The following is a 21,082-nucleotide window of genomic DNA, read 5'->3' as shown; positions in this document are numbered from 1 at the left end:
AATGTAAGCATTATGGTTTGCTCCCATTCTCTCCCTTTCACTCATCTCTTCTCACAATACCTCTAATTTCACATAGGGAAAGAGTTACTGCCCTTTATAGAGCAGTTTTTGCCTGCCCATTCCCTTCCACAAATTAAGGTTTTGCTGCGTTTAGATGCTTACAGCACAAGCAAGATTATACCAGGCAGCCATCTACTTTTTCCTTTCATGAAATACATGCATGTTTAAAATCCTGCATATAACCATTTATTTAGACAGAGAAATTAGTTGATACCTTGAATTTTCCAGAAAGCTAACTGATATGTTAAAACAGCCAAGCCATGTCATATTGCTCTACTTGATTGTTAATTAGTGTAATGAACACTGAAACCCCGCTAGATGGGATGAAGTTGTGACTCAGAGCAACAGATGTGGTTCTGATCTCAAGTCCCCGGGGAGTGCCTGTGACAGTGAGGGTGGCAGTCAGCCTGAAGAGCAGTACCATGGAGGAAGGAATTTCTGCCATGAAGGAAGAAATTAGTCCTTGAATGGCAGTTAATTTGTTCCAGACAACGAATTTTTTTCTGTTAGGAAAGGAAAATGTCTTATATGAAACCAGGATAAATCCCCAAACAGGCAAATTATTTCAACTCCGCGGAAAACGTCTAGTTCAGAAAGACAACAAACATCAGCTGCCAATACCCTCCTCATAACTATATATAGGTACAACAAAAATAAGCTAATATGCAGAACCTAAGACATACTTACATCATTTAAAATGTTAAAACGTGGATGCTACATTTACTCCTAGAGTTTCCGTACACGACAGTCTATCATGCAGCAAAGCATGGGATTGCTACAAGATAATGTTGTTAGCAAAAGCCAAAAGCTGGTTTGCAGCAAAGATGAGGCACACATCAGCTTTGATACTGCAAGATGAATGGTGGACCTCAGAGCTGCCCAGCTGAGGCAGTCATCCTGCACCAGCCACCCTGACCAACCCAATGCTGGAAGGCTCAGGGGCACCAAGAGCTTTACTGGAGCTGACCCACGATTTCTTCCAAGGTACAAACAAGCCAAACTGAGCCTCATAGCTGAGTTAGAGAAGCTCAAAAATATGAAATCTTATCACCATGTGAATACTAGTGCACATTACAAACACGTCACAGGAAGCTAAAAGCTGTCATTTTATGGAAGTGCAGTAAGTTACTAGTTTAAGTTAGAAAATGTGCTTAAAAATGCTTTCAAGAGTATGTATATACTAGTGTGGCTACCTGAGAAAGAAGTTTTATACCAGCATCTTTCCTTCTCTTTAGCGCAGCCATTTGCTCCATTATATTCTCAAAAGACAAAGCCAAAATGCTGCCACAAATGACTCAGAGCTACTTGCTCAGCTTTCATAAGGCAACAACCTCAACATGGCTCCTGTTCTGTGGAGAGGAAGGGCAAGCAAGCTAGGCCTCTAGCGAGGGAATTCATTTCTCGTTCCAACAGACACTTTGCAGTACCTTTCCAAGCACTGCCCACCTCAGCTAAAATGTTTTTCTTCTCTCTTTCTGTACTTCTTTTTTCACTCTTGTTCTCTACTGTTAGGTCCTTCTCTAGCATTGTCCAGTCTCCCTGTCACACCAATTGCTTCCAGTAGCATATTACGCTATTAAGAGAACAAAGATTTCCAGAACTGGACAGGAGTTCACCATCTCAAACTGCTCACCTTTACTTACTATCTGGTAAATAAGCATTTCTCCACTGAAGAGTTTCCATAGATGGTGGCATAACATACAGCCACGTCAGGAAAAGTCACTGCAGTTGCCCAAGCACAACTGAAGACAGCATTGGACAGCCAAATCTTTTGCAGAGATGCTCCAAGAAGAGGCAATCAGTCCAGACTTTTTAGACAGACAGACTCTTCGCAAGTGGCAAGTGATAGGACATGAGGAAATGGGCTCAAGTTGTACCAGGGGAGGTCCAGATTGGACATCAGGAAAAAGTTCTTCATGGAGAGCGTGAGCATTGGAATGGGCTGCTGTGGGAAGTGGTGGAGTCCCCATCCCTAGAGGTATTTAAAAGACACATGGACATGGCTCTCAGGGACATCGTTTAATGATGGGACTCAGTAGGTCAAGTTGATGGTTGGACTTGAGGATCTTGAAGGCCTTTTCCAACCTCAATGATTCTATGATTCCATGAAACCAACCATATGAGAATTAAAATTATTTTATGGTTAGTTTAAGCTAAAAAATGTCATAAATCAGGAAACAAACAGTGAGATCCAAATGCCTGTAGAGACCTGACCAGTATCTTGCAGAGCTTGTGTCCCAGATATCCATACACTCAATAATATTATATATCCATGTTACCACGAGAACATCCTGTTCCTGCCTCTGTTCAGAATTCTGGCAGTGCTCGTGTTCATTTTTCACAGTGTGACAAGAACCTCCCCCCAGAATTGTTCTTTGCTGTAAGATATAAGCATTCAAAGTAGGACTATATACCCTGGAAAATACAGTGAATTAAGCCTTGATAATTTTACTTATTTAAAACTCTAATAAAGCAAATGAGACAGAAAAAGAGAACAGTTTTGTATTTGACAATTTTCAAATTATAAATGCTTAAACATGATGATTATTTCTCTATCGTTATATGAAACTGTATGAAAAGAAAGAATGGAAAATGACTCAGAATGAGTATGTGTTTCTCTTAAAAGCTGTCCTATTTCAATAATAAGCCGCTCTCCTTACATGCATCAGAAAAAACATCAGCCTGTATCCCATCTTTTATTTCCTCGGCAAACAAACAGCATATATCATATATATCAGCATATATCCCAACTTAACAGAAAAATGGAAATTTGATTCTTGAATATTAAAATTAAAATGGTTGTTGAAAAATCTAAGATTTTTGGAACGTGAAATTGAAAAGGGATCATCACTAGCAAACAAACTTTACACTTCTCATTCTTTTAAGATCCCTTATCTTCTGTTCTTGTGTGCAAATGGAAGGGAGCTGCTGATGCTGCACACTGCTATGATTTCTTTCAGGACTTTGTATCTCACTACAGCACTAAACTACGGTTGCAGTCTCTTCTCCCTTGTTCTCCAACCCTATTAAAGGCTCAGATGTAGGATGTAAGGAGATTTTTTAAAAGGTTACATTCAAAACTTTGCTTAAAAAATAGCCAAATTGGTCCAAGTTTTACTGAGATCTTACCTGGCTCCTAACAGCCCTTGCTGCAAAAGCAATGAAACAGTACTTCTGTCTGCTTCCCTCTCTTATCCACATAAAGAGGCAACAAGTATTTCTTTAGAGCACTGACAGATCTAATTCTTAATATTGGAAAAGCCAGTAGAAAGGGTAACATTTGAGGGATTAAAGCATGTGACAAATGGTTGTCTTTTCTCATGAGGTAGACCAGAAAAACCAGGAGGAAAGCCACAACTTGCCTCCCTTTCCACCTGACATCATGGTTGTCTTTCCCATTCTGGCTCATTGAGGATACATTTGCAATGCACACAGCGACTCCACTCTGTCTTGTGTGACTTCTGACAATTTGCCTTGAAAGTAACAAACTGAAAAAACTAACGAGAATTTAATTTTTTCCTTAGAGTTTTTCTCAATTCTTAAAAAACAAATTAATTACTCTGATGCTACACCTATGACTTAAAGACCTGAAGTTGAAAACTGTTGTCACCTTATAAAGTTTAATAGTTCAAGCTTTCTCATCTCTTTTCTCAGTCTACAAACATAGAGCAGAAATAATATAACTAAGTAAGAAGTTGAGTATGGGTAAGAAAGCCCAAATCGTCTTAAATGATTATTTTTGTCCCCCTTCCCCTTCTTCTAGAAATAGTTTCTAAAGCACCTTCCATGCATAATCCTGACCAAAAAAAAAAAAAAAAATAGTTTAGGTGAAAAAGGAGCCTTCAGAAAACAGAAGTTTGAATCAGCAGTATGCTATTTATGTGCTCTTCTTTTCCTTTACAAAATGTAAAGAATAATTAAACTTATTGAAAATGCTTGAAATTGTGCTGACAACTTAGTCTTGCAACTTTTTGCTGTTTTCCAAGACATCTGTAAAACATGCCTTTGGGAGGATGCGATGTACAAGTAACTACTGAAAGGAAATACAATACTACAAAACGATCTTGCTCTTTCTGAAAAAGTTCAGAATGCATTAACTAAAGTATTATTACCTCCCATAGGCCTGTTATTACTCTGAAAAAAAAACAACCATGTTAAGCCATCAGAGGTGAGTCTCCTCTCCTCACCTGGAGTGGATCCAACTCAGCTTGCACCCATCAGATTTCCCTCCAGCTCTGCTAACCCGTGATCTTCAAAGAAACTACTGGAAAACAAATGCAGGAAGCACATTTCCATTTCGTTTCTGGGTCCTGACACCCTCGCTTATGCCCTGGGCTCTCCTCGTTAACACTCTCCCTGTTACGACTTATTTCCCTCACTGGCTTTACATTCTTCCTCACCACACTAAATTAAGAGTCTCTTCAGTGCTTTCTTATTTTTCTTTCGATTTGGTGACTGCACTCCATACCACACCTTCTGCATGGGCTATTTTGATCACAATAATCTTTCTTTTGCAGACTTCTCACAATAACAGCATCTTGATTAGCCTTTAAATGTCACTTTTTCTTGCCTTTTTCTCCTTTTTTTTTTTTTAATTTATATCCATTTCTGGACTATTTCCATTTATGGTAACTTCTTGCATTGAGCATAACCTTTCAGTGTGAATATATATATATATCTTTGTTCTGTCTCTCAACCTCTGTTGCATAAAGCATTTTGAGTAGACTGCAGTGATTTAACTCCTATTGACAGACTCCAAAGAATCCAATTTACAGGGCTGATTTCTGTGCCCTTAAAGTAAAGGTGAATAAACAGATCTAAAGGGCATCATATCTCTTACTCTGCGTTTGAATGGGATCGGTAATATATTTCACTGAGGCTTTTGTGTTGGGGTATTGGGCAGCATCTAATCAGGTGACCTTTTATAGTTTAATTTTGTATCTTCTCAAGGTGTGTTGCGTTGTGAGTTTTGAATTCTTTCGCATGTATTATTCCTTGTTTTCTGTTTAAGTAGACACTTTATTATTGCTAAGAATACATTTGAGTAATACATGTCCTTGTTTTCACAAGTGAGCCACCCAGGACATAAACAAAATGTTCTCCCCCTACTGTACCTTAAGGAAAACTGAATTAAATTGGTCGCTGATTGCTACCTGATTTCCTGGTCTCAAAACCAAAGAATTGATAGAGATACCAGAAACATACATACAATTCAACAAAATTATGCCTACTATACATTAATAACTGCATAAGAAGGGAATTTTTACAAGAGAAACTGTCAAGACAGAACAGTTCTCCAGAAGCTATCCAGACAAATAATACATTAAAACAAACAAGCAAACAAACAAACCAGTATTACTATTTAGGGAGCCTCCTCCAGCATTCGTTCATGAATGATTTATAAACAACATTGCTACTCTGACTTCATTTCATTACTTGGCTTTACATATGAGCAGCATGAGTGAGATGCATTTAACAGACTTCTCAACAGCTACACCACATATAGACAAGAAGTAAAACAAAGCCGTTTTACTCCAGGTAACTGTTTTACCATAATTGCTAATAACCCAAGCCATATGTTCCAACAAAGACTTTGCTCCCACCCATGCAGTTCATATATTTCCTCCTGTATGGTCCTGCAGTGAAGTTAATACCGACTTTGTGACACGAGAGTTATTACCAAGGCAACAGATAGAAATCAAATAGCATTATGATTTCACGAAAGGCAAAAGGAAGAGTAGAATCCCAAAGCAGAAAAAAAAATGGGGGGAAAAAAATCTACTGAAGACAAAACCTTCAATAACAACAAAAGAAATGCTAGAAAATATCATTTTGAGTACATTTCTTCTTTAAAGAAATACTTTGGTTTTGAGTTTTCTCCAAAGTGCCAATCCTTCTTCAAATATGGTTTCACATCCTAGAGAACTATCGGAAAAGATTTTTATCATCTATCATTTAAAAAAAAAAAAAATAAATAAAAAAAAATATATATATATATATAAAGGCAAAACAACAACAAAAAAGCCCTTGTAGCACAACGGTTAGTTGTTTTGCAGTGTTTTGATAAAAACATCTTAACATTCTGGCTAGTCTAGCACTGAAAATTATATTAATTTTTATGAAAAGCTGGGGAAGCACAGGGGGAGATGTGTGCTTGTGCACATAGTCCCTGCTGATCAGATTTTATTAAAAAGAAAAAATCCTTCTAGCTAATAACCCAAGACACTAGTCAAAAAAGTAAGGAAAAAAAGGAAAAAAAAAAAAAAAAAAAGGAAAAGATTTTACATTGCAGTTCTTTAACTCATGAAGTTAAAGGTCCAGCTTTGGGGAAGAAGTAAACAAACATGTTCAGCAACAGAGAAATCAGAAAAAAAAAAAAAGTATTTAAAGATTTATGAAATGGAAAAAAAAAATCCAATGTTTCAAAACAGGCTGAAAATCTATAGTTAAGTACACGTTATAGTACCCTGAACCTGCTTCCCCTCCAGTTAAAGTTTTTTTCATTCTTTGTTTTTTAAATGTGAGAAAAATTATAATACAAATAAACATCAGCCTCAAGATCAAGACTGAGGCTTGGCAAGATCGACCTCTTGGCAGTCTAAGATTTTTTTTATTATTATTTTATAAGTTTGCTTAGGTTTCTTTTTGTTTTTATAATATGTGTATAGCTTAAGAGAATTATTGGGAAAGGTTGTAAAAGTTTATGATAAAGGAAACTTGTTTAACATGAACTTGCATTTACCTTCTATTACAGAGCTGCTCATTCAAACACCAAAAAAGAAAATGTTATTTCAAATACAATAGAGAATGTACCAGTTCAAGCAGTTAGAAATGATGAATGTTTCCTCCTTTGCCTAAGAGACACTCTCAGTGTAATATCTCCAAGAACTAAAGCATGTTCTGATAATCATTCCAGATTTTACTTTTCTTAATTTCATCCCATTATGCCCATTATATAACCTCTCGAACTACTTCCCTGATCTCTCCGGTACACGTCCCTTGAAAACTCGTATGTCTGCATTACTCATTCTTTGATCTCCAAGACTTAGGACAATGACGCATCCTTAAAAGCCGTCTCCCAAAAGCCTTGGCTAGTTAAATTGGCAAAGCAAGCGGCTTCTTAAATGAGACGAACATCTTACAGCTTTCATCTAGTTAACAGCTCCATCACGATTCGTTGGTTTGTTTTGCATCTTTTTTCTTCCTTTTAATGGCTTAAAGGTGCAGTTTTTCTTTCCTATTTCAAAAGGAAGGAAAACACGAAACGCACACGAAGTAGCACGAGTGGCGAGAGGCTCCCACCTGAGAGGGAGCCTTGCAGCCCCGTGCAGGGCGCTGCCCAAATAACCCAAGCCACAGGTTTCTGCTTGCTTGCTTTACAGTGAGTGGTAAATCTATACTTGCAAACCGATTCAGCCTAGTTTCTCATCACCACACAAGGTCAGCACAACAGGAGAAGGAAGATCCATATTCTGTTCAATGTTATTTTTAATTTGAAACTGAGTGGAGTGTGGTTTTTGGTGCTATCAACACTGCCTCACGGGTGACATTTTTTGTTGCTCTTTTATGCAGATTTACTCTCTGACTGGTATCCCAAGCAAACTCTCGCAGTTATTTCAGCTGATAAATTACTGCCTTTCGAGCTAAACCACTAAACCCTTAAGCTGCTGAGATGTGCACGTGGTCGTACTCACACAGCATGGGGTGACACAGGCCATCTCCAGCAAAGGACACTCAAGAATAATCCAAAAAAGCATTTTACTCTATCTATAAACAGAACTTGTAAAGCGCAGGAGTCATCTCCTGACACAGAAGGTGATACTTCTGTGTCAAAAAACTTCAGCAATATCATGAGAAACTTACAAAATTTCAAGTTTACTGAACTGCCTTCCTGAATCAGGGTTTTTCTTCCCTTTCCAGATACCAGCAGGGTGCTCAAGTCACGTTCCAGATTTAAGTAGGAGGCAGCTCCAGCTTTTCCCCCCATTCCAGCATCCTCTCGCTCAAGGAAAGAGTTAATTTTATTATCAGACCTGCTGGAGTTTTCCTTAGCTGGCTGGCTTGTTGTTTATTTGCTTGTTTTTTAATTCCTGGGCACAGCTGTTGGCATCCCGTCACCAACACATCTGTGTGTTTCAGCCACCTCCTATCAGGTTTACTCCCCTCACAAGGCAGAAACAGAGATGACTTCAGGGCAGGGGGCAGAGAAATGATGGTGGGGCTTCTCCTGGAGAAGCTCAAGGAGGAAAAAAAACAAAAACAAACAAACAAACAAACAAAAACAAACAAACCAAAAAAAAAAAAAAAAAAAAAAAAAAAAAAAATCTAAGTTCCAGGGCTTGGAAAACTTGTAACAGTTTGTTTTGTTGTTGTTGTTGTTTTTTAATGCAAGAATCCAGTGTCTGATAAGGACAAGATGGTATCAGGTGTTTGAAGCTCCCTCCTTAATGTTTATATACACATATATATATGTTTATTTAATATATATATTTATTGCTTCCTTTATTTAAAAGGAAACAAGCTCAGCTGTGATAATAGTACTTTTGTATGGAAAAGTGGTTGCAGAATGTGCAAACCTTTTAAAACACCAGAGTTAGGGGTTCATTTTCCTTCAAGTACTATAAAACTGGTACAGGCTGCTTCCATAAACACTCATTTGGAACATTTTACTCTGAGCGATATGAAATTTCTTTATTAGCTAAATTTTTTCCTCTGAAGACATGTTATAAATTAATTATTTCTGTATAGCAGGTATAACAGAGGCATTTGGTATAACAGGACAATCACCTTCCCTAGAGTGCTGGGCTAGACTTGAACGTTTTTTTCCCAAAACTATCTGAAAAGCAGCTAGATACTATACCAGTCATTTTCTAAAGATGCATCTCATTTCTCCACTGAAGTTTTTTTTAATTATGAGCTTGCATGCAGTACTATATAAAGCATCTTTCAATATGAAGAAAGGATAACCCTGTAAAATGAAGGGTTGCTTCTCAAAAATAAAAATAAATGCAAGTATTTATCAAAACTCAATAAAATATTTAGAGGATTATTATCCAAAAAGCAAGTGGGCCTGCAACATAAGCTGTCTTTTGTTTTTATTGAACACCTTCTAAAGCCTAAGGGGAAAATGCTATATTTAAGAGAAAGATATAAGTGAGAAATATTATTCACAAAATAATATCGAAAGGTAAAAAACTGAGCAAGTAGCAGCTTACTGTGCTGGAGTCAGAGACAGCTAGACTTGTCAATTGCCAGAACTTCTCAAAAATGTCTTGACAACATTACAAAGTCTGTGTTTTAAAAACATTAATGCAATTGCCCCTCTCTTCTGTAAGATTTAGATCACTGTTGGGTATAAGAGGTCAACTGGCCATACAAAATAAAAGGTTACATGGCAATCTGCTTAAACGTTCCTGTCACCCAATTTAAATCTAAATGGAGACCTCAATAAAAGATATATTGTTCTTTAATAAATGCTGTGCAACTTGGACAATATTTTAACATTTTTAAAGCTGTTTTAAGTATGCTACTTTCTGGATTTCATTTTAAAATGCACAACCAGAGAACACAATAAGAAATTTATACAACCTTAAAATCAATGCTTAGCTACAAACCACAAGAAAAATGTGACCCACTGTTATATTTTTCCAGTACAACCTGTTTACAGATGCCGACAATTTTCCAATGCACAGATCAAGAGTCAGTGGTCTGGCAAAGCCTCCTTTCAATAACCAATTTATTAATTATAAGTCTGGTATAGTTCATAAATAATTTACTTTTTAGATTATAAATCTATCTATGGTTGCTGAAGTTGAAGGAGAAAAGCAGGTTGCTACTACTTTTGCTGTAATTCATGAGACATCCTATATAAGTACCATTTGACAAGACACTTTTCAATGATCTCCAACCAAAATACCAAGGGTTTATCTGGAGCCTCTGTCCTATGCTACCTACTCAGTATTTTATTTTTAAAAAGAAGTTTAAGAACTGGAATCCAAAGCAGAGTTACTCAATTTTGACTTTCCCAATCCCTCTGAGGGTTAAATCACATTGCTGTGTCCAGGCAGCCGTCCCCAGGGGCAGCAGCACAGCGAGCAAGCTCCTGCTGGGGCGTGATGCTAGGCAGAGGTGACTGATGCCTGGGGCTCACTGCGGCTACCAGGGGCTGAGGTTTACAGCTCCTTGCAGGTCTAAGCTTGTAATTGCTGCACAATAAACCTGACTATTAAAACTGCTGGGAAATGTTCTTTGACTCCATTAAACTCCTCACTAGCATCCATTACGATTCAGAAGTATCCTGGCTTCTTTCCAGTCTCACTCCTTTTCTCTCACTCCCTCATTTACATTCAGTATGGTATTCATTCACTTCTCCTGTTAATTGTTTTTAATATTCTTAACGTATCTTCAAACCTTCAATTCCCGCTTGTTATATAACCTCCTCTTGTCCTCTTTTGTCTTCTCCTTTCTTTTCTCCAGCTTCTTCTCCTCTCATTCCTCTGAGCTTTTTCCCTTCTCCATGTAGCATTTTCTTCCACTCCCTATTTCTTGCCAGCTGGAGAAAGTTGCTTTTTTTTTTAAACATCTCTTTTTTTGTTGTTGTTGATGTTCTTTTGTTTGCTTGCACAGATTAGGGGGGGAAAAAAAAAAAAAAGCCTGGTAAAGCTCAAAAGCATCTGTGGACCAAATCCAGACATGAATAAATTTTACATGTGGATTCACTTAACTTTTAGGAGATGCAAGGATATCTTAATAAAAAAAAATCATTTTATTAACTAGGAAAAACAGATCACATACACCAGCAAAAACACGAACTTAAATGTTAATAAAAATGCTGAAGGCCATAAACTCTCTCCGTCAATACATTACACCACGTTCCTGTTACAGAAAGCTTTTCTAATGCAATGTGAAAAGATAATAGCAAATGACTAAATTAACATCACATCAAGCTTACTGACTCAACTGCAGAACAAATTATTTTGTTTGGCTTTCATCAAGTCCACTTTTCTTTAAGTTTGGTGAGAACAGAATTAATTAAGATGATCCAGCTGTCTCTTATCTCAGACAGAGAGTCTTGAGGGCACAGGCAGCCTGCGTGAAAGCACATCGGTCAGCCCCAAAAAGAGCAGCACTAACTCCAGCACAGGCAACAATACCTACATGCCGTTCTGACAAGACAATACTGAACTGTCTCCAATTATGGCTAAATTACCACTTAGCATTCAAGATCACTCAGGATTTTTCCAAAAAGCTTTCTTGCCTGTGATTTTTTTTTTCTTGACTGCAATAAAGCTGCACAGTATCAGAAATGTTTTCAGAAGTCACAGTCCTGCTGGGATTTGAGAATATAGCTGAAACGCCGATGTACTCTATTGAGGGTTTTCACCAGACAATCTGAAATAGCCAGATCTTTCAAGCCCCCTCTCTTTCCCACTCCAAAAATGTGATTTTCTGCCTTTTTTTTTTAATTATTATTATTTTAAAGATGGAACTAATGGGAAATTTGAGCTTGCAGTTTTACCATAAAATGATCTTCTTCTCCAATGTTCTAACTACAGATCACAGTGGGCTTGAAAACACCTGCCTACCACTGTTTCAACACAATTCTTGGATATGTCCCTATTAAATAGCTAACTTGCTATCCTGGACCATAACTTCCTTCCCAGAGCCCTTTCCAGTATACAGGCAGATTTGTCAATCTAGGCTTGAAAGAGTGAGCTTCTGTTTTCAAGATGAGAAAATACCAAAATGATAAGGAAGGGAAAAGTTAAACCATTTCAGACCTGCTTGCAGCAGTGTTAGAGATGCTTATCTAAAATTGTGTGACTTTATCTCTTACAGGTCAGTTAAACTGGCAAAAGCCAGGACAAAAAGGAAACATTTCTTCTACTTCAGGCCTTCTAACAGCAGTGGTATCCTTGTTCTTAGGGGAAAAAAAAATAAAATAGAATCAAATCAATAGGTCACTGTGCTTTATTCTTTTATTGACTAAATTTATCATGCTAGAATTTGTTCCCATGAGAGACACACGCTCCTTAGCCTATTTTTACATTTTGCTTCCGTTTTAGATCCACCCCCTCGATGCAGAGGTTGCTCTGCACACAGTCCTCACCATTTCAATAACATCTCGTTCAGCACCGCGGCTCCTCACGGTTGGATCTCGTGCACATACAGGGCTGATACAATATGAAACTTTTTCTGTGCAAAAACTAAATCATTTTATTGCAAAACAGCATGGCAAGAGCACAGACCTCAAGAATTCTTACCGCAGTTCTCCTTTCACCATTCTCAATGGACATCCAGCTACACATGGACTTCGTTGCTTTCACTGGGTCCACTACTTGTACCCAATTTTTAACCAGAAAATTAACCCTTAAGTACTGAAACTCTAGATTTTTATTGTTGACTCCATGTGTTTTAGTTTGTGGGTTTTTTTTTCTTTGTTTTTCCACTGCTTTTTAGGATCTCTTCTACTCCTGGGAACAGTTGGTGACTATTTTTAGACCCCTGCAAAATTTCTCTATATAACTCCCTGCCTCTAGCACCCACAGTTTTTAAATTAAAATTTGTGATTTCTTAAATAGAAGAGCTATTCAGTAAAGCGTGTGCAATTTGGGGAAGTATTAAATTATTCTACAACCGCTTTCTTCCTTCTATTTTCATTTCTCTGTCCTGCTTTGTGATTTGATTTATTATTTTTTTTAATTGAATTTTCCAGACCCACACAAACCATTCCTCTGGCCTTTCCTTCTTATATTAAAATACAAGATTTAATGAATTCTTCTGCATCAGAAGTAATGGAATGCCCCAAGTCAAAAGATCAGAACAAGTTGGGGCCCATTATAGACACTGCCAGCTTAACTGGTCACAGTGCAGAAGAGTCCCATGGAAATTTGTAAAGGCAAAGGGGAAAAGTGGAGGCTGCTAAATTCTCTGCAAGGGAAAGGTTGCCAAAAACAAGTCAGAGTTACCTGCCCCTTCTCTTGCAGCCTACAAAGGGGTGTAGAAGAAAATAGGATTCTCAGTAGCACCAAAAATTTAAGTGAACAATAACCATCCAAACAATTTTGGTGATCAACACATTTTGGTAAGTGAGTTTGCAAAACCAGTGACATCCACACAACCCTACAACATCCATTTTCCTGCTGCTACAAAACAGCAATTCCAGAATGACAGAACCAAATGTTATGGTGAGGAAAACAGTGCTTAGAGAGTTAATGCAACCTGACAGTTCTGTAAGGTACCACTTAATTACTGTGTTAAAAACCAATCATCAACTTCTATGCAAGTAAATCGTCAACAGACAGCAGATTATTTATATTTGAAAAATCTCCTTTCATAGGAGAATGTTCATCCTGCATACCTGATAACCAGAATTGTACTTATATTGGATTATTGAAAAATACTGGATAATTGAAATGGTTTACAAGGCAGCCCTTTAACAACAGTGCCTTCACGTGTTTATTATAGGCATTTTCTTATTTTGAAGTTAAGATTCCGCTATGTTTTATAATTGCAATTCTGTCCTCCTACACATTCGAGAGCGAATTAGGTCAATTCCAAACTATTTGTAGAACCTCCTACAGAGAAAGTAGTTTGAGATTTTACAACACATGAAGGTAAAAATAAGCAGAGTCAACCTACTGGTGTCATAAGACTTGTGAACTGTCAATTTTTGGTTCTAGCCTAATAAAGATCCCTAAAGTAGTAAGAACCAAAACAGGAGAAGGATTGTCCTTGGCCAGAGGTTGCATCCACATCATGTTTACTAATACTTTAACAATGTTTATTATATCAGGTTCCCCAATTACCTTGTAAACTTATTTCTACTTTTGGCATCTGTAACATCCTGTGGCAATGAGTTCCACTATATAATTATGAACTGCATGAAAAAATGTTTCCTTCTGTTTATTTTAAACCAACTGCTGGGTAAGAACCAGGAGTCAACAAAACTATGTTATAAGAAATAATGAATAACCATATCCTCCCCAACTTCTGCGCAACATTAGCAGTTTTATATATCATGCATTTCTTCTGAGCTTATTTCTCTTCCAAGCTGCAGAGTTCCAACCATCCTGTTCAAATGCTGGGTCTCTCTCTCCACATACAACCTGGTTTATCAATATTTTAAAAAACGACATTGACGACTGTTTGCACTGTTCCAGCCTGGTCATGGATATCATCGTGGTGTTTGTACAGAGCTATATTCAGCTTCAAGATCTCTAGCCAGCCCCCTCCTGTAAGCATTATTGAATAGTATTAAAAAGTTAACGCTTTTGCCATTTTATTAATCTGTTATTTTGTATCATCTTCCCACAGCTGTTCATTTTCACAGATTTGGGGATTTTCATCTTCTGAATAGTGTATGAGTACAAGCTGATTTTTGCTGTTTAGCCCCTTTCACTGACTTCAAAATGCTGAATAGTAAAGACTTCCACATAGATCCCTGCAGGATACTACTCCTGACTTTCCTTCATTGTGATAACTGATATTTCATTCTTATCCTTTATTTCTTAGCTTTGTTTCTTAAACCAAGACTTTTCTCTTACTTTCTTGACCACTGGTTTCTTCAATAAACTCTGGCAACTCCTATCCAACAGACTTGCAAGTTATAGTCAGTCTACAGCAACCGTGTTGGCTCTTCTTTATTATTTTACTTTCCCTATGTACTTCTTTTTTTTTCATATTTACAAACACATCTTGTCTTTTGATTTTAATACAGTTTTAATTTTGATATGGACAGAAATAAAACTTTCTGGGCTGCAGCTTCACACAGAGTAAGCTACATTTCCAAATTCTTTTTGACTACGTATTTGAAGTAGTCCAGACTTGTTGGGTGTAGGCTGATTAGACCAGGCAATTTGTTATAATTCATTTTAATCAGCTTATTCTAAAATTTCTTCCCCTGACACTTCAATTTGAAGCAGACCTTCTGCAAGCTCCAGCGTGTAAGCTCCAGTGTGGGAACTTTGATATACCTTCCATAACTGACACAGATGCAAAAGGAGTCTTTTAAGATTGGCTTCTGCAGATTTATCTTCTGCTACTGTTCTCACAGAGCCTTGATCCATACTAGATCTTGAAACCCTCTTGGGTCTTTTGGTTCTGACGAGCTTGAAGATGTCCTCAAAGCTCCTTCTGTGCCTGTCCTCTGTTTTTCACATTTAACTTAGCAGCTATTCACTCTCCTGTTTTCCACTTTGGGTTACAATTTCTACTGTATAAAGTCCCTCTTTATAAAGTGTGTTACAGATTTCCCTTATTTGCAGTTTAACAATACTGTATTTTTTTCCCCTTATGATAGATGGTAGATATTTACTCTAATATTTAATATGGTAGCTCTTGATACCACTAAAAGCTTTATTATTTTACCTGTTCATTATAACTGTTTCCTAACTATCTTCCTCATTTAGCTGTAGTTCTCTCCATAAGACGTTACTGCAATACATTTTACACTTGCTCTTAAACCAATATGGAAATCATTTGTTATGGCTACTTTTGCAGGATAGCTCAGCAGTAATTTCATCTTAAACTAGGTCTTGTGCACTGCACATTTATCAAAAGCGACTCCTCATGTGAGCTGACAGCTTATCAGAAAACCCAATATATTCTTCTTCACCTCTACATTTGCTGAGTCTTCGTACACGTAATAGAACATAGAATAATGGCAAATGCTTCTTGCCTCAGCATCTTACCTCCTTTAGCACTTCACAGTAATTTTCCATCCCATTTACATGGTCAACAGTCCAGCCCTCATAGTATTTTGATCTATTTGCACACAAATTCAAGCCATAAGAGTACTTTCTTATCTACACTTGCATAGCTTTAACTGTAAAGCCTAAAATATAATAATGTCACTCAGTAGTTTGCACTGTCATCTCTATATAAATGTTTATCCTTACACAGGCATCTTCTCATACCAATTTTCTGAGATACCAAATATACCAATATCCAGATTTAAAACCAGCATTCCAGCTCTCACACTCAATTTTTCACATTTCAAAATTTGTCCAGAAGCCCATCTACAACTGCTATTGGTCTAATTGACTTTTAGAAAAAATATTTTAAAAGTATTTTTAAAAGAGAAGCAAGCAGTAAATACATACATGACGGTGTTAATCCCTGACAGTTGTTGAAACATCTGCAGACCACAACCCACAATTAAGGCTCTTCGAGTTGGAGGGTATGTTAGCATTCTGCAGATCACAGGTCCAGCTTCAAAAACAAACAAACAAAACAAAACAAAACAAAAAAGAATACGTAATAGTTCTTAAGTGATCTCTATCAAGACAACGTTCCCAGGCACAACAGGTTTTGCACCTTAGCTTCAAACAAGTTTGGGCTATTTCACTTATTTTTGAACAACTTTTTCAGTTCAGTTCTGCTTTTCCATGTTGTACTACGTTAAGATGATTTTCATGAAGCTCAAGCAAAAAAATGAAACAATTTTTGGACACAACGTACAGTGTAATTGATGGTAGATGCACAGCTCTCCTATATCGTACCAACAGATTGCACATCTGTTGTAGCTGAATGTACTCAAAGTTATCACAAAATATCATTTTTGTTCCTTTTCTAAAAGTTCCCACTGTTAACTGAAGGGTTACTTCAGAAATGCCATTACATACTGCTCAAAGCTGAATCACACTGATAAATATGTGTCCCACCAATGTTCTCTCAATTTCCAAAAAACTGTTGCAAGTTTGGGTATTTTTAAGGTGTGGGCGAGGTCTATGCTGCACAGCTGTAAGGCCAGTAGAGGGAGCATAAAATAATTAAACTTGATCCATACCTTTGGTAGCATTGGTATGACTCAAAAGTCAGAAAACACTTTATTACTGAAGAGAAAGCCAAACATTTGTGGCAAACAGAGAAAGTTTTCTTCTCTGCAACTTTTAAATTTTTAAAGTATCCTTAAAAAAATTAATACAGAAAACTATACAAAACCAGGCAAAAATAATTTTTTGTCTCTACTACTTACTTGCATTTCTTTCTGCTTAGTTTGTTGTTTGGGTCAGAAGAGTTCACAAGAATATGTTCTAGGTTTTATACATCTTATCACACCTGATATACATACCCAGAACACCTAACTAGATGACAATACATACAAGGCAAAATAGTTGCCATCAAAATTAAAAAAAAAAAAAAAGCTTAACACAAGTTGTAACTGGAGGTGAAGAGGATCTATACATGTATTTTATGGCTACACTTTTACATTTTCATTGAAGTCCTCCCTGAACATACAGAAAATATTATGTGTATTGATTCAAAATAAAAACCATTACTGGTCTGTTAGCAAAGAACAACTTACACACAATGAGTTTTGATTTCAGACAGGTCCTGCCGTATAGGTGCAGCATGACCTCCAAAACATCTCTGTGTGTGAGTGAAATCAAGTTACTGATAAACAGAGCCAACCTCAAGCAAGGTAAGATATTCTCATACAAGATGCATGGTACGGCTGGGCAAACAACTCTATCAAAGGATTCAGGAGTCAAAGTGGCATTTCCTTGGTAGCAGGACAACAAAACATTTGCTGCTAGCTAGGAACCGTCCACAGCTCACACATACTCTCAGATTTCTCCTCCACTACAAGATTTACACAGAAAAAAAAAATGCTAATAAATGCATCTCTCAAGCATAATTCACTAATATCAGCCGTCAGTTTTCCATGCTCTGCATCCCACTTGAGCATGAAGGCTTTGGGCTTAAAACTCTTGGTCCACAATGGATTCTGCAGCATCTGTCGTGAATCCTGGCTGGTGAATGCCTATGAGACATCATCTGTTCTTCATAAACTTCTTATAAATTCCTTAATCTTAAAAGACAGCTTAAAGACAGCTTAAAGACAGCTTAAAAACTGTCTTTATCTTTAGAAGACCTTACACAGCTCACCTAAATCTTGACCCAACAATGAGGCTTGTTGAATGAGCTGGAACTCTACAGCAGGGGTTGGTAGGAAAGGAGGCAGAAGTTTCACAAGGAACTGATGCAAGGTTTTTAACAATTCCCGATCCATCAGCTATTCAATGAAAGTTACATGAAACTCTCTTCACAATAAGGCATTGTACAAAACAATTAGAAAGAAGGCATTGAAATGAATAGCTCGAAATTAAAGCAGCTGTTCCCAGACAATGGCTTGCAACTCAGAGGGAGTCATGAACTCTCCGCAAAACTTAATTGCAAAACTGGGTTTGTATGGCTGAAGTGGGTCACTGCAGAAAAGTGTGAGACCATGTATTGAAGTCTGCCTAGACCTTTCCAGCATCCAGTCACCTAAATTCACTAAGTATTTGTGGCTTTTTTTTTTTTTTAATCAGATTTCTGACTAACTGCATCAGAACCACGATGTTAAAATCAGCATATTGGTTTATGTCAGAGATTAAAAAGTTTCAGTGCAAATCTGTATCACAGCAACTGCACATATGAATAGGCATACACAAAATTAAAGGGTTTTCTTTCATAAAATTCAGGTCTACAAACCAATAAACAGACTGAAAGACATAAAAGAAATCATTATCTCTATATTAAAGGCGCTTTTCAAACTTAGCTAAAAAAATCAAAGGACTTGGACTATAAAGTGTCTGTTTTTTGAAATAGAAAGGTTTGAAATTTTTTCTTAAAAATACCTGGCCTTAAAACTATCTAAACTATTTTTGCATTTTCGTGTCTTCAATCCCACCATCCATCTTGTGCTGTGCTCATTTACTACAGCCATCTTGAAACTAAGCAATCATGGTTGTTCCCAACAGAGGATGCTTCTAAACTGAAGGATGCAAAAGTTTTCAGAATGAAACACATTTTTCTACTGAAAATACATCTTTTGAAAACTAAAACTGTAGTTCAAAAAAATGTAGTTCAATAGTTTCTGATAACTGTTATATTTCCTCTTATTACAATAGACTAAAATAGCACAAAGCAACAAAATAGAGAAATTAAAAAATGGAATAAAAACAACAACAAAAAACATTTGGCAATTTTTACAGTGAAAAAAATAGATCTTTATATCCAAAAGTCAGTATTTTTTGTTCATGATACTTCTGCCTTCAAGCTATTGTCTTCTCCTTAGCTAGGAGATTTAGGCACATTCCTGCGCTTGAACTTGAGAAACCACTGAGGTGTTTGTTTTTCTCCTTCTACACTACGAATAAAAATGAAGTCAAAAGGATGAGACCTACTAAAGTCATCATTAATTTAATGAGACTAGATTTGCTTTTTTGTACTGTGCCTTCAGATAATTACTTTATCTGCAAAATACGCTCTAGTAAAAGCCAGCTGAAGCTTTTTTTTTTTTTTTTTTTTTCTCTAGTGAAAGTGCAAAATGGCAGCAACTGATAGAGAGTAATGGGAAAATTGGGATACTGCTGTTGTAGAGGTGAAACTGCATGAACGACTGCTGTGTTCAAACTGGCTTTTTCTGAGCTTGTCTAAGCTTTCTAGCTAACCAGACATTCATCCTTGTAAGAAAAAGGGGGAAAAAAGAAACAACAGTAAGATTGGGGAGTTTGGTTTTGCATTCAAAACAACAAAACAAACCAACAACCCAAGGATGACCTCTTTGCTTATGCTGAGATAAACCAAGATGGGGAGAAGCTGTTCTCAACAAATTATTATGCACTCAGAAGGTGAGCCATGCTTTCCAAATGTTACACTGTGTTAGTTACCTGAAACTTTTAACACCAGCTTCTTATATTTTAGCTGGTCTTCTTGTTGTTAGGTATTACCTGTAAGTAAACTTGGTTCAGACGTTCTGAATCACTGGGGAAGGCTTTCTGGTTTTCATCTGTAGGGAAAAGGGATAGCATGGAAACCATAGGAGTTTGGGTGTGATCCACTGCCAACTACATCATCTAGAGACTTGTCAAAACCAACAAAACCAACAAGTCCTAGTTCTAAAAGGATTTTAAATAATGAAAGATAAAAGTAGAAGAATGGATACTAATGATTTCTTAGCATCTCCTCCTGAAAATATGCTACGTATAATTCCAGGGGAAAAAAAAATAGAGTAGATAGACATAAAACCAACCTGAAAATCCCTCAGCAAATGCGAGCAGGCATCTGGTGCCTGGAAACCTTGTGATGCCCCAGCCCCTCAACTTATTAGTGCAGTACTTGGCAAAATTCCTCATGCAGGAAACTATGACGAGAGACTGAACTGTGCCGAAGCCATTTACAGGTTTGAATACCCTTTTGCCAACCAATCGAGGTGACAGCTTGTAGCAACAGCTTAAAGCTACCTAGGGCTCCTGCCAGCATTTTGTGTTCTTGCTGTAAAGGAGTGTTTCTGAAAAAGCAGGCTTACCAAGCACCAGGTTTAGCATCAGTTAAGCTCACCCTACAAATTGGTTTTGCAAACCCATTCTCATCCTAAAATTAGTCGGTACCTTCTCTTCCATCCAGACACGCCTTCAAAGAACTGGTCTACAGACAGAAACGGAAGGCTGGTGATGTGGATAGCAGATCACTGATGCAGGAACCACTCCTCTTGTTTGGCCTTTCCTTACAGAAAGGCAGCTTCTAGCCCTGCTATCTCTGCATCAGCTGGAAAACATTCCTCTGCTTAAGACCCAGAGCTATCACAGGTGTGATATACTAAAGCAAACACTCTTCCCCTTCACTAGCCTATTATTATTTCTAAAAGTATCAACTTCATTCATTTTTCCCTTTTGTAAAATCGACCAAATTAGGAAATAGCTTACATAGTTTTGAGATCAAAACTGCATTATTTATCCTGAACAGATAAAAAACAATTGTACTTACAAACTAAGCTCTTCCCCACTATTTTACATTTCTACTAGCATCAGAAGAATAACTTGCAGCACTAGAGGAAGCTTCCTAGTCCATACAGTTCTCTGTTCCTTTGAGAAAGCTCAAAAGGTTGCTTGTTTGAGTCTTTTTTATGTCAGTCACCCATCAGCCAAGAATGAGAAATTCTTGATTCTTAGGATTCTGAAATTCTGATTCTTAGGATTTTTAGGTTTTCCACAGCGAAAACATCCAATGGTATAACAACAGAGCCTGCTCT

At 37.2% G+C, this 21,082-nt stretch overlaps 1 protein-coding gene across 1 annotated transcript in view; it reads right to left on the bottom strand.

The window, feature by feature from the left end:
* SLC2A13 (solute carrier family 2 member 13) overlaps positions 1-21,082 on the bottom strand; it is a 155,934-nt gene that overhangs the window by 70,703 nt on the left and 64,149 nt on the right. The window contains exon 4 of the mRNA XM_032186075.1: positions 16,164-16,272. Coding sequence (XP_032041966.1) covers positions 16,164-16,272 — 109 coding nt within the window. The remainder of the gene's footprint in view (positions 1-16,163; positions 16,273-21,082) is intronic.

Source organism: Aythya fuligula, chromosome 1 (assembly GCF_009819795.1).
Source record: "Aythya fuligula isolate bAytFul2 chromosome 1, bAytFul2.pri, whole genome shotgun sequence".
In the NCBI taxonomy this organism is placed as follows: domain Eukaryota; kingdom Metazoa; phylum Chordata; class Aves; order Anseriformes; family Anatidae; genus Aythya; species Aythya fuligula.
This window is presented reverse-complemented; position numbering and strand designations above follow the sequence as displayed.